The sequence below is a fragment of the Lineus longissimus genome, chromosome 9, assembly GCF_910592395.1.
Source record: "Lineus longissimus chromosome 9, tnLinLong1.2, whole genome shotgun sequence".
NCBI classification, from domain to species: domain Eukaryota; kingdom Metazoa; phylum Nemertea; class Pilidiophora; order Heteronemertea; family Lineidae; genus Lineus; species Lineus longissimus.
Window position 1 is genome coordinate 13,804,455 of NC_088316.1, and position 16,469 is coordinate 13,820,923.

A 16,469-nucleotide genomic window follows, 5' to 3' on the forward strand; every position below is an offset into this window, starting at 1 on the left:
CTTTTACCCCTGTTCCAAAACAGGTTTAAGGAGAAGTTTGTGAATCCCTCAAATTTCCTAATCCACAGCATGGTTTGATTGCTAAAATGGCACAACAAGGTTTGATTCTGGTGTAGTCTACCAGAAATTCCTCTCCCAAGATATCTCCAATGGGTCAACATGTTAAACTTAGAGAGGGATACAAAAATAACCCTGGTTTGAGTGGTGTCTAAAGGTTAGAACACTCTCTTTCCAAGTTTCAAGCCAAATGGTTCGCACCCTGACATACTCACAACATGGTCTGCACTGATCATTGATCGATCTGTAACCATTAGAAAGCCAATCTGTGGAAGTCTACCTGGCATTCCTTCCTCAAGAGATCTCCCGATGGGTCAGCCTGTTCGCTAAGATGCTGAATGGCGCACGCATGACCTTCGAGTAACATAGCAAGGAATGCCACCTCATAACTGAGCATGTTATTTGTTTTGAATCAGAAGTATAACTTACGTCAATGTGATCGAAACACGATCTACTTCCCAGATCAGAAAATTCAGAAATACAAAACATGTCCAAGTGATTCTTGCTCTGCAAATTAATTTCATCATTCGTTCAGGAGCCAGAAAAAGGAGGCGTACGTGAACTGCATTTCTCATTAAAATTTTTGATGGATTCCAAAGTTTCATGGTCAAAATCAAAAATGTTCACAAATACAGGGGTAGGATCATCCTACTCACAAAATCGTAGAAGCTAAAAGCATGTGTTGCTGAAAATTAATCGATCGACTGTCCCTTTAAACAGAAATATTATCACAGTATACTTACACCATCGGTGAATTCCAAACTTGCGGCATCATTGCGATTTTAATTGACTGTCAATGTTATAAGTAATCCATGAGATAATCCAATAGCATGTCAAGTTCAATTATTCACAGCTTCTTTTTAGTCGGACTTGCAAAAAGTCTTCAAGTATTCCTGATTCCTTAAAGTAAGAATCCTTCAAAGTTCCCAACTTGACAAACACGCTATGAGAAATAGAAGAGATGTCTAAAATGCACCGGGTTCCGATAGCCAGCTCTGCTTCTTTCATAATGTTCCTTTAGAAGAGTTGGTTACGCTGGCCTTCAGGTGCAAACTGCCCGCAGCCATCTGCTGAAGAGTAACTCTTGATATACCTGATAGGAATCGTACTATTCCTGGAGGAGGTACCAGGATAGAATGCTGCGCTACTTAAGTAAGCCCTGTGCAGCGTATCGATGATGAGGATAGAAACAAAATCGAATTTGATTTAGAATGGATGTAGACACAACTTGGAACAGAATTCTAGAAGGACACAAATAACCGTGGACAAAACTTCCTTTCGAGATCCCTGCATCAGGCAGGTTGAGCCCAAGGAAATGGTGAACACACCATGAGAGAAATCAGACCCTATAATACACCATTACAAACCGATTACCCAAACAACAAATTGCACCAATTAACTTGTTAACAGAGAATTATTTCATCTGTTAGTTCATAGAATTATGTTATAAAAGAAGGAGCTCAGAACTAGCAGCCACGTCAAAACCGTTCCAAAGAGCTTTCAAGATCTAAAATCCAGAATATACATGTTGTAAGGTACTCCACCCAGCACCACTGACGGTTCAAGCAAAATAACACTTTGAATGAATTCAGTAAGGCAATTGCTGAGGAAACATGAAGTTAATTAGAAGTGATTTAGCCTTAAAAGCAAGTTAATTAATGTGAAATTGTTGCTAATTAACACTAATTTGTGAGGATTTGTTTAACGTATGATATTGCATGAAAAACGTCTGCAAAAGAACCAGTTCTGGTTAGTTTGATGCAGAATGCAAACAAATACTTGGCTGTTATAATTAGCCTTCACATAATACCATGAGAAACTCGATGTTGTATTTCTTGCACCTTTCTACAATCAGCGTGTTTTTGTTTGCTACGGCTGCTAGTCCCATCGAGAGGGTTATCGGGAATGAATCAGAGGTTCGGCAACCGCAAACCAATGGCACATGTTTGATCCATCAATAGTATCGCCACGTGGAGGTAACCGCAAAACCTTTTACTGGCGGTGACTAAGTCTGGTGAAGCAAAAAAACTACGCCAGCTGGTTTGAGGAATGAAATATTCTATTCCCTATTTCTACTTCTTCACAGGGCAATGAACCCTGAGCAGGATATGTCATAAGAATCTGTCAAATGGAAAACAACATCTTCAGACCTATTTGAAGGTCTCAAAGTCAGTAAGCAGCTGTTAGAGATGGGCTAGTAATGCACTGATAGACAGGCGCCAAAATGGCTTACAAATTACTTTGGCGGACTGAAAAAAACGTGACGAGAAGTTGCGGTATCATCAGCACTTCTGGTTCAGCCAAAAGTTCATAGCATATCCTGTTGACAGCTGCCCGCCAAGATGGAAGGATAACAAAATGTGGGAAATATGAAAAACCACCACATTGGAAGAATATTCAACAACTGCTAGGAAGGCATTGATAGATTGGCAGCCAGTAGATCTCACATTGAGAAAGATAGCCTAAACACCTTGAAGATAGAAACAACTTAGATTACGGAGACTGAAAGGCTTCTGACTTCAAGTTCAAGTTTGTGCAGTTTAAAATAGGATAAATTTATCTTGTCTAAACTTTTGTACTCAACACCTCAATTGCTTGAAAATTACTAACAATTCAAAGATTGATTCTTCTGAGCCAAGCAGCAACAAGAAAAAATAGAGTTAGTAAGCTTATGTCTGAGAACCATGCAAGCTTACTTCCATTTAGGTGGGATCTGACAAGTCCGCTGTGAGCGCTCGGAACTCTTTTTTGTGGTCTGTGACACACCCGGACTGTTGATCACCATCCACCTTTCATACCAAGTTCCCTCTGTTTCTGAAAGTTCTTGATGTCGACAGCTACTGAACCTGACCGCCCATCTGCAACCAAAAGCTTTGAGGTTTGCGTTTTTGCGTGCAGATGAAAAACTGTGGTGAGACCTGGTTTGTATCTTCTAACTGCCTCTCTCAGCGGAGCATCACAAACATCAAAGGTAACAGAAGACTGAAAACCTGGACAAGATCAGCATCCAAAGGAACACGTCATTTCACTTTGGCTGCAATTGACAACAGTAAGAGTGCGGTACTTGTGTTGAATGATAGGCAGATTGGATCTCTCAGAGGAGGTGATAGAGAAGATCTGGAACACGTTAACAAAGTAATGCACACTTTCAAGGAGACTGCAAAGTGTCTGCTAAGTTTTCATCAAATTAGCTACGCAAACTGATGCAAAGGAGTCATGACAGCAGCAGCAGACAGTCGAATCTCCATTTCTTTTAGAATTTTGGGAAGAAAGTACCCAAACATTTGACACAGGTCCAAGGTATATCTCACAAACTAAACATAGAAGGTTCTTGGACCTCCTACTGTTTGCTGATTTCAAGTATTATCTGGTTTTGTCTCAACCTATAACAAATAAAATTTCTAAGTCACCATGATGTGGAACTGGAAGGATACCTAGAGTGTGTTTATCTTTACTGATATGAAGCAGTAACCTTCAAAGAATTCCTAAGACAGCTGAAACCTTTTTAACAGAACCAAAGATGCCGGTCAAATGATGAACAAATTGATGGAATCCATTCAAATCAACTATATCTGCCCGACTGAAAGAATAGACAAATTTGTTTACTTTCTCTGACCGTGGCAGGTAAATAACGTGGAAATAGGAATTTGAAAAGCAGAATGAAAATGATGCAAAGAAGTGCACAACTCCATCCAAAGTGATAAATCTTCAATGATCCAGATACATCACATTCTGTGGGTGACAAAACAAAAGTTATCCAATATCCTCCGTAAAATCATCAATGCCAAAACTAGGTACCGGTATCCACAGGTGCTTTGGTTTTGTGTTGTGTTCCAAAAATGGATCCAAATCCGGCCCAGTGCAAGTCTCAGTGATCAATACTCGTAACTATGTTGCCTACACAATGCGCGCTACAGTCCCGTCCGTGGTGAAGGACGTCACATGGTATCGATGGGACCTTACAATCCATGGCGGATAACTAGGTTAATCCACAAAGTAGTCCGAGGTAAATGGTTTGGAGAGATTGGCGGATTACGAGATTGGTGATGACATTGATAAATTTGATGTGACGAGAATAAAGTTCAGGTGGTCGCTAAGAAAGAAGAGTGAAATCGATTTCAATTGAGTAACCAAGAAGAACACACTAAAATCGAAAAGCACAACTGCGGAAAGGTCCTCATCCTACAGTCAATACTAGTATCAAGTATATCAAATGTGACTCTGAAATTATCATACTACACAATTTAGAGATCCAGCAAATCAAAAATAACATATAGTTTTGAAAGTTGGGAGGTAATGCATGAACTTAGGTGATGGAAACGCCACTGTACTCAAAAATCAATCTAACAACTACGAGATTTCTAGAATTTGATGACAGTTAATTGATTGCCAGGGTGTACACATTGCTAAATCAGCGCTGTTGAACCACATTCGAGGGTTCCCAAATAACATCATGAATATTATAACATTGTATGAGTTACAATAAACACATGTCATGCTTGGAATTGATACTGTATGTACACTTTGTTTGTATTTCATTGTGCCTTTTATTGAATTTCGCCAAGGAGCAGCACGTAATACTAATGAAAAGGGGTTGGGAATCAATGGATTCAAGGAAGTGATCATTGATTGTGACACTGTGCCAACTTTTTAATGAGATTCAACAGTGGTCTCTCTCAGTTGGTACAAGGACTTTGAGTGCCGGACTCCTGGAAGAAGGGTTGTAAGTTCGAATCCCTTCCAAAACTATTTCGTCTTATCTCGTCGATAGTTCAAGGGTCAAGTGATGCACTTAGTAATTCTTCAAAGAAATACTGGCTTTCTCAGAGACTATTTGATGCAAGGTGATTTGGGCAAGGATTCTAAAGCTGAACTTAGCTTTTAACCTTTAACTTTAACATACCGATAGGGTCAAAGTGCTCAATTACAAATCCTTGAAAGTGGAGCAAGAAAAAATGCTGAAGTATAAAGCAGAAGAAAAACAAGAGAGGAAGCAGACGTATTCAGTTTAGACTAGCAAGGTAAACCAGCCTTAGACGCAACAAGACCTTCCAAAGACTGATTGAATATCTTATCTTCAAAGTAGCACAAGCATGTTTATTGGAAATTATAATCAGATGGCTTGAATAGATGTTGGGAGAAGATCTCAATTACTTCTAGTTCAATGACTGGTTCAATCATAGGATTATATATTGCTGAATCTGAGTTGGTACAGATCAACCTGCTATCAATGAAATGTATGATCTTCAGCCAGGAGGCATCCATCCTTCTCTGTAAATTGAAAACCCTCCAGGATGACTCACTGACCTGGCTGCAATTGGCATCAATTAGTAACAGCAGCGATTTGTAAGAACGGCAGAGAGAGAAGAGATTTGAAGGAAGAAAAGCAGTGAAATGAATCCCATCTCTAAGTCGGGGATCAGGAACGGTCTTTTTCAAGATGAGGCTTTTATTAATAGGCATAGCTACAACCTATCTTTAGCACAAGACACAACAGGGCATTTATTCAATGGCTCATTAATATCGGCCCACCTATACTCACTTTCATGTTGAACTGATTGAAGATGTACTAGACACCAGGATGTTTAGAATATGTTTTGACCATAAATCATAGAAAGCACCATAGAACGTCTATGAATATCCTGATATCTTGATATTTGGGGTTTCATGGTTATAACCTCTAACATATAAACTGCATTCCTGAAGCTAATGAATGTACTTTAATACAGGACATGCACCGGTAAAATAATTTTTGGTCAGACATGTTTTGATGTTATTTTTGTAAGGGGTGTCATTATCGTGAAAATAAACCCCCGATATTCCAGAGTACAACCACCTGTCCAAATCGGTGCTGCCATCTGACCACAATCAACTGCACTAAGCAATTCTATAGCCATTCATGATCACTTAGGTATTCATAATCTGTTCAGCGCCATGGTTACCATGGAAATCACCATCACATTAGAAGGGAGTGGTTGCAATTTCATTCAGGGACGTGTTTATGGTGCTTTTTAATGCATTTTAGAGGGATCACTGATAGACTGTACAAACTTAGATCTCATTATGCAAACTCTGCTCGAGGATGGCTGAAATATCCACTCAGTCTTATGGTTCCAAATCTTAGCATATCATATTTTCAATAGTAATACATCTTCGAATATAAGTCGTTAGAATGGACCTGGGATTGTCAATTAAAATAACAGATCCATGAGAAGGCTACTGTATTATACGTGGTAGCCCTTGTCAACAACAATAAGAAAGACAGTTTAAGAAGTTCAATACACACGAACTTGGATCAGGAAACAGAAAATAGAATACTTATTTCGAGAGAAAATAAAGAGGACAATATGAGCAACCATCTCTGAAATGTGCTAAGGCAATGTAAACAATCAAGTAAGTGATTTGGGGGAAGTCTCAATTCATGATAAAGTCTGTTTTCAAATCATCAACTTGAAGTAGATTCGTGAGGAATTAAGCACAGGTGCTCTTGCAACGGAGTGTGATGAAGAGGGTGTAATGCTGGGGGATAGGAAGCCCTCTCCCCTTACTATTACCCTGAAAATGCAAATCTGATTTGTACTAGTAAGAATTCAAATCTTGATTCCAGCAACTCCTTGAGGAGGGTTGTGACACAGACCCATGGACCGTGTCGAAGTCAAACTCCTGTATAGAGGTTGGTTGTTTCAAAACATATCTGGATTTGAATAGGATTTCTGCAACACAACAGGCGCTGCTTTTTCACCAGGGTGTGCGTCAAAATGTCGTCCGAACACAGACGAAATCGAGATCACACCTCTGTCACAACGATGCAATACCAAGTTACAGTCAGTCACCGCACAGGGTCGGCTGTTTTGCCACCCTATTGAGAGGTTCCCTCACAGGGTTAAACCTTAATTCAATTACGAATGTTACAAAAACATCCTTCAATTGAACACAAGGCTATTTACTGGCAACGAGGTCAGAACACTTCCTTCACCCTCTGGTATTTACATAAGACTAATTCCATTAAAATGAAACATGATTTTAATCGTTTAGATTGTGTGCTGATCAGGTCACTGTATTACTCGAGGGGAACTTCACACAAATACTAGGAGAGGACAAGCAGACGCAGGCATGGCGAAGCAGACGAACCCTCTACACAAATAATCAAGGCACAGACTGACTGAAGAGTGGCTCAATTTGGATGCATTAACTTAACAATGTACGAATATCATAGACTTTTAGTAGGGTACTTCAACATACTGTTTCTCTCCCTGGAAGAGATGAAGCAACAATCAACTTATCATTACAAACAAACGAATAACTTACTTGGTTAAAGGTTTAGCAAACTCCCTCTGCACTTGTCGAACCGGCTCGACGGTTGGACCACTTGGCATCTCAGTTTCTGATGGCGGAGGCGGCAATGGCAGAGATAGATCGTCCATTGATGTATCCGCACCAAAATTCTTTGATGGCGGAGGTGGCTCGTCTGGAGGTGGAGGGAAGAAAAACTCAGGACTAGACGCACGATAGTTCAGATTCTGCATACTTTTTGAAGGAGATTTCTTTCTCTTAGGTTCCGATTCTGAAATTCGGTTTTCATCGGTCGGTTTAGGTGACGATGTTGACAGCGGTCGTAAATCCTGCAGTTTGTCCAAGTCTGTCGGTCTGGATGATGTTAGAGGTTCGGCAGGATGGTACTTGATAGGCTGCGACTCCGGTACGCTCTGGTAACGTTCGACCGGCTTCACAGGCCGCGACGTCACCACAGTCTCGTTATGCGGTATTGATTTGTATTTGAGCACGTTCATGGACTGTGGATGAGTGAAACGCATCGCCTGTTGTCGCAGCATATCAGCGTACGCATCAGTTGGTTCAACCTCGCCAATATTATCGTAATTCCCATGCGTATGTCCATGGCGGTCTTTTCCCTCCGATGGTTTCTCCTGCAGGATCGTGTTTTTCGTGCGATAAAGCCTGGGTGGCAATATCGGTGGTTTCTGCTCCACTTGCTCTGACGAAACTGGAGTGTATGGTTCGTATTTGTGTTGGTCACCTTTGCCAGTTGAACTGAAACAATAATTATAATAGAATGAGGTAATTATAAAAGAAAGAGCGTATACTTGACCTGTCAGCTTTAGGGGCCGACACTGCTGGGGGTAGGACCAGTGCACAACACCAGTAAGTGCAAAACGTTATCACAGACATGATATAACGCTTTGGCGTAAATTTGTGTCGGTGTGTCCCAGGTGACTTTAGGGTGCCTGAGAATACCTCAGTCCAACACTGGGGTCGACTGACTGCACATACAGTACATGCACCTCAGGGGTGTGCTTTTTAAACCACTCATACGCATACCTGGAAGATGGGGGAGCTTGATCCCCTCCTTTGACAGAGGCAGAAAGTCTCGAAACATCTGCATATGGTGATTGGTCGACCTCTTTTGTCTTTGGCACACTTTCTGGTGTCTACAATAAAGATGTTATTAGACTGTCCTGTAATGCTACAAAGTCTCGAGCCTATTCCCTACTACTTGTCAAAACACTGTGCAAACAAGCTACCTGCGATAATAACTGCTTCGATGTGTGACAATGAGATTTCTCATCTGCGGATAAAACTGGTAATCACTGGGTTTGATAGTGATGATTAAAGGTTACTGCAAATCCAGTTCACCATGTCTGTTTTTGATTGTAGCCAAAGAAATTCCTCAATGACATGAACAATGACAGAGTTGAACAACAGATGACATTCCATCCAGGGGGATTGATACTCCTGGTCACTTACACAAAGTAAACTCTCTGTTCAGGGAAGGATACATACCTTACTTCTCTTCGACACAGGCCCCCGCTTTGTTGGCGAGCCATCAACAGTTGTGGAAGAATCCGGCCTCTCAGCCTCATCACCACGTCGCAGACCTTTATCATAGGACAAACGATACGAATTCCGATCACGGCTACCATCCTCGGCATGCTCCCTCCTCTGACGCTGAGATTCCCCATCGAAACCATAGCCTCGATCCCGATGATGAGCAGGTGAAGCAAGACTAGAATGAGTCGCCAACGAATCTGGTCGGCGCCGGTTCGTAGAATCTGGTGACGACTTAAGAGCAGATGGCTGTAGTCGTTCAAATTTCTGGTCCCCAAAAGATTTTGGTCGCTCAGGTCTCGGGGGTGGTACCTCACCGTGATCATTTTGCCGGTTACGAAAGTTGACTTGATCTTTTGAGAGAGATCCTTGATCTTGAGACACTGACCGAGCATGTTTATCAATTTCAGCATATTCTGACATTTTGCTGAAATTGGGCGCATCCATACCGGGTGGTAAAGTTGATGCCATTCTCGTTTGCGGAATGCTGCGCTCAGCCAAGTAGACCTCTTCAGATCTCATGTTATCAACATATGGAGCTCGCTTATCAAGATGTCCCCACTGCTGGAGATTCTTCAACTGTGGATCAGATGTCCGGTCAGATCTGTATCCGGAATCCTGACTACCATAGGCACCGTGTGAGCGGGTCGAAATAGGTCCATGTTTTGTGTCATTTATTATGTCAGGTTCACCATCAAGCACTGAAGGATCAGATCCAACACGCCTCTTACCCTCAGATGTGGGCGTTCTCACTTTACCAGACACTGATAAGTATGGCAACTGTTTTTGCATTGGATCAGAGTTACTACGTTTTTCGTTGCTTTGTCGTGGCGTTGACGATCTGGATGACTGACTTGCTGGATCAGATAAATTTTGCCACCGGTTATGGCCGGACACCGGGGCCTGGTCACTAGGATCAGAGCAATCAGACGACTTTCTAGAATGTTCCAAATCAGGATCTGAACCCTGACGACCTGAATTTTTCATACGTTCATTCATAGGACGGAACTGCTCTGAAGAAGAACGCGGCAGTTTTCTCTCAATGGCTTTTAAAGATTGGGACTCACTCTCGCTTCGTTTCATGAAATCAATTTTATCCTCTTTCAAAGGTTCTTCAGGAATGTTAGAAGTTGAGCGACTGGTTTTGAAAATAGGCTCAGGGTGAATGTCAGAATCGTCGCCGATTCCGTATGCCTTTTTCATGGACATACGATTCGGACCAGCTCTTATCATCATTCTCCGGGGAAGGCTAGGTGCAGCCTCATTCTCATTTGCCTCCACCTGCTTCCCTGTTTCCATGGAAACATGTAGGTCACCTGATCTATTTGACGGAATATCAAGAGACTGCCGCTTTTCGTTTCTTTTGCCGCGCTCCCAAGGAGGTGGGGGAATGTCAATTTCCTCAAACCTGATAGGTCGTTTAACAATTGGTCCTTTTTTACTGATTACTCGTCTGTCGTCCAAGTTTAATTCCTTTCCTTCTGGCACGGTTTGTTCAACTGGATGGTCATTGAGCTGGCGCACATTTGCATCTCTCTGCGTCTGGTTGAAGTATTCCTCGGAAAGGCGGCGCAATAAGGGAGCAGTGCTGGGACTGTAATCGTGGATCGATTTAAATGGGTGATCTGTAGGTTTTTCAGTCTCCATAAGAGACTGTTGTTCCGAGGCGATGGAGTGACGATCTGACAACATAGACTGCCGTTCAGAGGTGATGGACATCCGATCTGACGTCAAAGACTGTCGTTCGGAGGTTGTGGACTGTCGATCCGATGTCACAGACTGTCGTTCAGATGACACAGATTGGCGATCAGTAACAACACCTTTATCCATGTCGTACTCAGCGTAAGACGTTGGCCGGCTACTACGGTCTGTCTGTGAGCTGCCAGGACGACTGGAATCACTTGGGAAGCTGGTTGGATGACTACTGTTCGAACTCTGATGCGATCTTCTATGATTTCGTAACACAGGTACATCATGGTCTGTATTCGTTGACTTGTTGTGTTCATCATCTGTGAACACATCATCTGGGATCACTTCCATTGGAGCAGCACGAAGAGGGACGGCAGTTTGTTCAATCGGACTGAGATCATCGGTTTGGGTACTCGTACTGTAATGTGGTTTAGGACGGTACATGAAAGCACGACTGGTGTCCTTTCCGTTGTGTGGATCGTTAGGACTACGAATAACTGAGACGTTCACCTTCTGATTAGCAGCAGCGTTAATGGAGGTCGCCATTGAATGGATATTGGGCCTAGGCACTTGGGTGTTGTCATGATAACCTGAACTAGATTTCTTCTTATGATGAGCTTTGTAGCTTTCGACATATTCCCCAATCATCTGATCCAACTGCTTCTGATCTAATGCTTCAACTGTGGGCGGATTCATTTGAGTTTGTTGGACATTTGGCGGTGCCACCACCATTTGTGGAGGCGATGGGATCCTGAAGTCTCTATCACAGTACTTGTGTGCACCACTTTCATAATTAGGATATAAATAACTGGGAGGACTATTATACAAATTTCTGACCTCTGTTTCAGATTTCGGATCAAGCGACGGATACGGTTTGACAAAATCCAGCTCATTTTCAATGTTCGTGACTTTGGCAACTTTTGCGTGGTGAATAATATCCGTTTGAAACTTCGGTTTCTTCGGACTAGTCAGGGAGTCATTTTCTACCACCTGCGGCTCCGGTTCTGGTTTTAGCGGTTTATCATACGAAGCTTGGAATGGATAACTGGCACGCGGTTTGCGGATTTCTGAACTTGACTCTGTACCAATGGTAGCATTCAAACTCGATTTTTGCATTTGATCCACATGTGCTTCAGGAGGCCATGACGGGGTGCGATCGTGGTTATGGTTGTATCGTCCATAGCTAGAAGAAGTATCCCTCACCGGGGGAGCAGGCGCATAACCGGTATCGATATCAACATTAGAGGGCCGCGGAGGTACAGCTGGCGGCTCTGGACTTATGTTTATCAGAGTTCGAACACTGTAGTCACTAGCTATACTGTCTCGACTATTCCTCGACAAATTTGGACTAGATCGGCTCTGGTACTTTGTACCGGACTCATAATCCGTTGAAATATCACACAAGTTTTCATAATCTTTTGAACGGTTGTAATTCGATCTTTCATAAGGACGGTAAGATATTCCACTAGAAAATGAATCCCTGTCTCTGCCTTTATTGGAAGAAAACGAATCCCTATCCCTTCCTTTATAGGAAAAGGACTCTCTCCTCATTGCATTGTTTGTGTATCCTTGCCCATATGAGGACGAAAACGGACTATTACCAAAAGATGCAGAATTCCTTCGACTGTCTTTCTCGTAAACAGTGCCACTCCCGCCCAGGCTGGACAGCGCGTGTGATGATCCCGAATGACTATTTGAATTGTTATAAACACCACCATGCCTCCCGCGAGACACGGGCGGTGGTGGGTTAGCGTTCACATCGCGGTAAGGTTTATTAGCACCACCATGATGGCCGCGAAACTGCCGAGGATAACCGTACTTATCCATATTGAGATTAGGAGTAGATTTTGCGCCATGCACTTGCATAGTTTCACACGGAATATCTTCGTTTGAGTCGGCCTGAATTACTGGGTAGGACAGTCTTCTGTTGTCTTGGTTTAACACAGGTGGCGCCGGTAGAGATTCTGCACGTGGACGGTGAAACGGTGGTTCGTCAGTCTGCCATGGAGGGGGTTCTGGTGAAAACCTGGAAGTACAGGGAAAAGGAGACATGAGAAATCATTCAGGACAACTTAATGTAATCTAGCTGAAGCAGAAGAAGTGTTATACCTCTCCTGTTTTGGAATATCAATGCAGCATCTAAGAAGACTGAGTTTATTCCCTGAAATCTTTTGACACACAACTTTCTGGAATTGTCGAGTGCATCGACCTATATGTGATACCAGTATGAGAAGAACAACCACATTAGATATTCAATATTGATTCAGTCGAAGAAAACTTTGCTTTACCATTTTAGGCTTGTTTGCCTGACCCCAGACATTGTATGCTACTGTAATGTACAGCACACCTTGCTGTGTACATTACTCTATGGAAAGCCTAGGTGTGAACCTAGCCCGAGGCTCTTCTGTTAGACAAGAGAAATATTATTTCATAGCAAATATTATAAATCACAGTTCATTTCATTTTACTGCGCCGGGGGGGGATATCTGCGATATTGGTGCGAGTCGCTCCGAGATTCTGGGAAGGGCTTTTTCTAATGGATGTTGTGATGGGTTTCAGCAATTCTACCAGGGCTCACTATTCCTATTCTACCAGGGCTCAAGGTCACAATTCCTTCTACTTCTTCTTCTTTTTCCTCTTCACTTAAAGTTGGTTCAGTTTCTGATGTTTCCACATCACTATAACTGATTTCTACAATATTTTGATACTTGATATTTTCAAACGTCCACAGTGGGTTAATCAAAATTGATTACAATGATGAATAGAGCGTATTTCCTTGGGTCAAGTATGCTTGTATAGCACCTCCAGACATATCATTGTGAATATTTGGACATCACCCTCTCATTGCATTTCTGCAGTACTTCTTAGCAGGTATAAACTTTCACAAAGAAAACCAGCTTTTTCAAATCGAATGTCCTTTGGTTCAGAAATTCTGGAATGTTTAAGGTTATTAGTGGCCTAATAGGCCTAGATTGTTGTAAAGTCTGAGTTTAAGAGTGTAGGGAATTATCGAAGTCAAGCTGATCAGCAATGTTTGGGTGTTTAAGACTTGGTGATCAACGTTTGCTGTGACATTCATAAAACGGATAAAGAACTTTGAAGATGTAATATTTTGTAGGACTTGGCTGAGTGTTGGTTTTGTGGCGGAGACCAATACAAATTAAATTTCTAAGACATCTGACCAGCAGTTCGCCCTCCAAAGTAAATTCGGACTTGAGATGATCTATAATTCACATTGATAATCCTCTGTCAAGGCATACGTGTTTTCCGAAATTGCAAGAGGCAAGGAAAGTGCAAGTGCAAGAGCCGCATATGCACATGTCTATTTAGCACCGTAACAGACAAAAACACAATTGAATTCCCCACCAAAATCCCGATGGTCAGGAATATCAACAATTGTGTCAACATAAGTCTGCATGTTAATGTACAGACGAAAATTTTAAAGTAGATTTTTTAACTCAAGTATCTCATTGAACCAGAAGCCCATGGTTTCGAAATGATCAAATGAAGGAACGAATAGGCCTACTCACCAGCAAATGATAATATCCACCACGTTCAAATGATTAAAACTGAATGAGAGTGAGCAAAAAAGCACATTTCAAATTGTTAAGATTTACTCAATGGGGGCGATTAAACTGGAGTAGGCCTTTAAGATCAGACTCGTGAGAACTGTAGTCATAACAATAGCAATGTGTAATCCAAGACTAAAGAGGTGTGAGCCCCTGCGAGTGAAAGTCATGAAAATCTAAAGGGACACCTCAGGGGATAGGGATTAAAAAGAAGGGACAAATAGTCGACTCAGCAAGGACGGAAACCCCAGAAAGTTTACTAGTGAGTTGGTTTCAACATGGATTAAGTGAAAACATGTACAAGGGAGTGTGTAAAATGTTCATGCAACTTGAGGTGGCATTTCTCTCCATTTCAAAACGGAACACATTCCGTCAAATGTGGAGTAAACCAAATTTAAAGTTTCCCATGAATTTTTTATTTTTATATTGTGTCCCCTGTGGGCATCAATTCAACAATTGGTCCCTTGGGGAGGTGTGGTGGTGTTGGAAAAGGGCCCAAAGTTGACACAGTAATCCAGGTTTAGAATGAGGCAAAGAATGCATCTTCATCCCAGTGCTATCATTGGTATCTTGAGATAGCCGATAACGAATTTAGATCGCCAATTGGCACCCAAACGAAGTAGCACACAAAACAGCGGAGACAGACAAACATGCCACAGTTTTTCCTTGGCTCAGAAAAGTCAAACTTGCATTACATAGCATCAAGAATTGAGAAAGACTCGTCTTCATCAATTCTTGATAGGATAGATATGATAGATCACATACTAGACCACAGTATAAGAAAATCCAATTATTATGTACATATAAATTCCTAGTCCTTTGAGAGCTGACGTAACGTATGAAACCTGCCTACCGAGCATACAGGCACTACTGAAATCCAAAGAAATGCTATGTTCCCAATCGACTGACGATACACGAATGACAAATTATAGATCCAAGAAATTCCTCAAAAATCAATTCGGCCACCGATTAATTCCCGCCTAATGGGTGAGTTAAACAAACTCATAATAGCACAATGCACGGTATGTTGAATATGTGTCTGGGATTATGATAGAAATATGCTATACATAAATATCATACACCGAGTTGGTTTTGCATTCAAGTTGACCAGAAAATATGTGTATCGATCATATAGCAAAGTTTATGTTGATTGTGTCCACGTTGGTTTGGGCTGCACACTGGGCAAACTATGATTTCTCCAGTCTGACCAAAAAGGGTAGGCCTATTACATCATGATTGTGGCACATGGCATGTCCGCCGTTTTGATTATGATTAAGCAAGAACAAAGTTCGTAGGAGGGCCAAATCAGGAAAAAATTCAAAATTCATGGGAAAGTTTTTGAAATTATTGATACTGGGGGTATGGTTTGGGATATTTATCTAATTCCCATGGGGGTGTAAACAATGGACTAAATCGTTCACACATGAAAATAGAGAGATCAGACAAGAGAATATTTGATTTGCCAATAATGGGGTAAAGGTTTAGGAAAATATAGTTCACTTCGGCCCTCTGGACTTAAATTTTTTGGAGAATTTAACTTAAATACTGTTTGATCACTAGGTCATATTCTACTTCCCCGAGGGGTGTAAATGTTCCTTTATATATTCAAACACCTTTCCCAAACACAAATCGAGAAGCTAGCTGTTCGCAAAGGTTGGCAAAATATATATATTAGATAGAGTAATTCTGATCCTTGCAAAGGGGTCATGATTCTAACCTAAAGTGTGTCGAGTGACAGTTTTCTAAGGTCCCAAGTCCCAGTCCAAAGGGTGTCCTCAATGGAGAGGTTCTAATGTTCTTCAATAGGGTCAGCTCTCTTAGGAGCAGACACCAATACTCTGTGGGCAACCTCTCCAATCCTCTGCAATCAGGAAACCTTTATAAATATCAAAGATATCAAAGAGTGTAATCCTGAAATATATTTTCGAGATTTAGGAATACAACACCCCCGCATAATCATTGAGTGCTTTTTGATCGAGCTGCATTTAGTTCAAGACCGTAATCTACAACGCACATCACGAAAACCTGTCCACTCAAATAAGGTCATTAGGATTAATAACTGACGATTGATTTTTGGCATTCGATTTTACAGGTATGCACAAATCTGATGAGAATTAGACACATTCCATTGGATTAATCAGATTTGTTTGGTGGGCAAATCAGTATGACTCACTAGAGGAGTGAAGACAAAGGACGGAGGTGCATGGTGGCAATTGCCGGATGTAAAACATCCTCGCGTAAAATGTCATCCACATGCTCCATCCTTTGCATATGAATGACATTGGGGAGTAATCTTGCGTCAGACTCTAC

At 41.7% G+C, this 16,469-nt stretch overlaps 1 protein-coding gene across 1 annotated transcript in view; it reads right to left on the reverse strand.

Moving 5' to 3' along the window:
• The window catches only part of LOC135493098 (uncharacterized), a 51,589-nt gene that overhangs the window by 12,571 nt on the left and 22,549 nt on the right, over window positions 1-16,469 (reverse strand). Inside the window, exons 4-6 of the mRNA XM_064779989.1 lie at window positions 8,857-12,616; window positions 8,395-8,504; window positions 7,366-8,106 (exon numbers count right to left, since the gene is read on the reverse strand). Of these exons, the coding sequence (XP_064636059.1) occupies window positions 7,366-8,106; window positions 8,395-8,504; window positions 8,857-12,616 (4,611 nt within the window). The remainder of the gene's footprint in view (window positions 1-7,365; window positions 8,107-8,394; window positions 8,505-8,856; window positions 12,617-16,469) is intronic.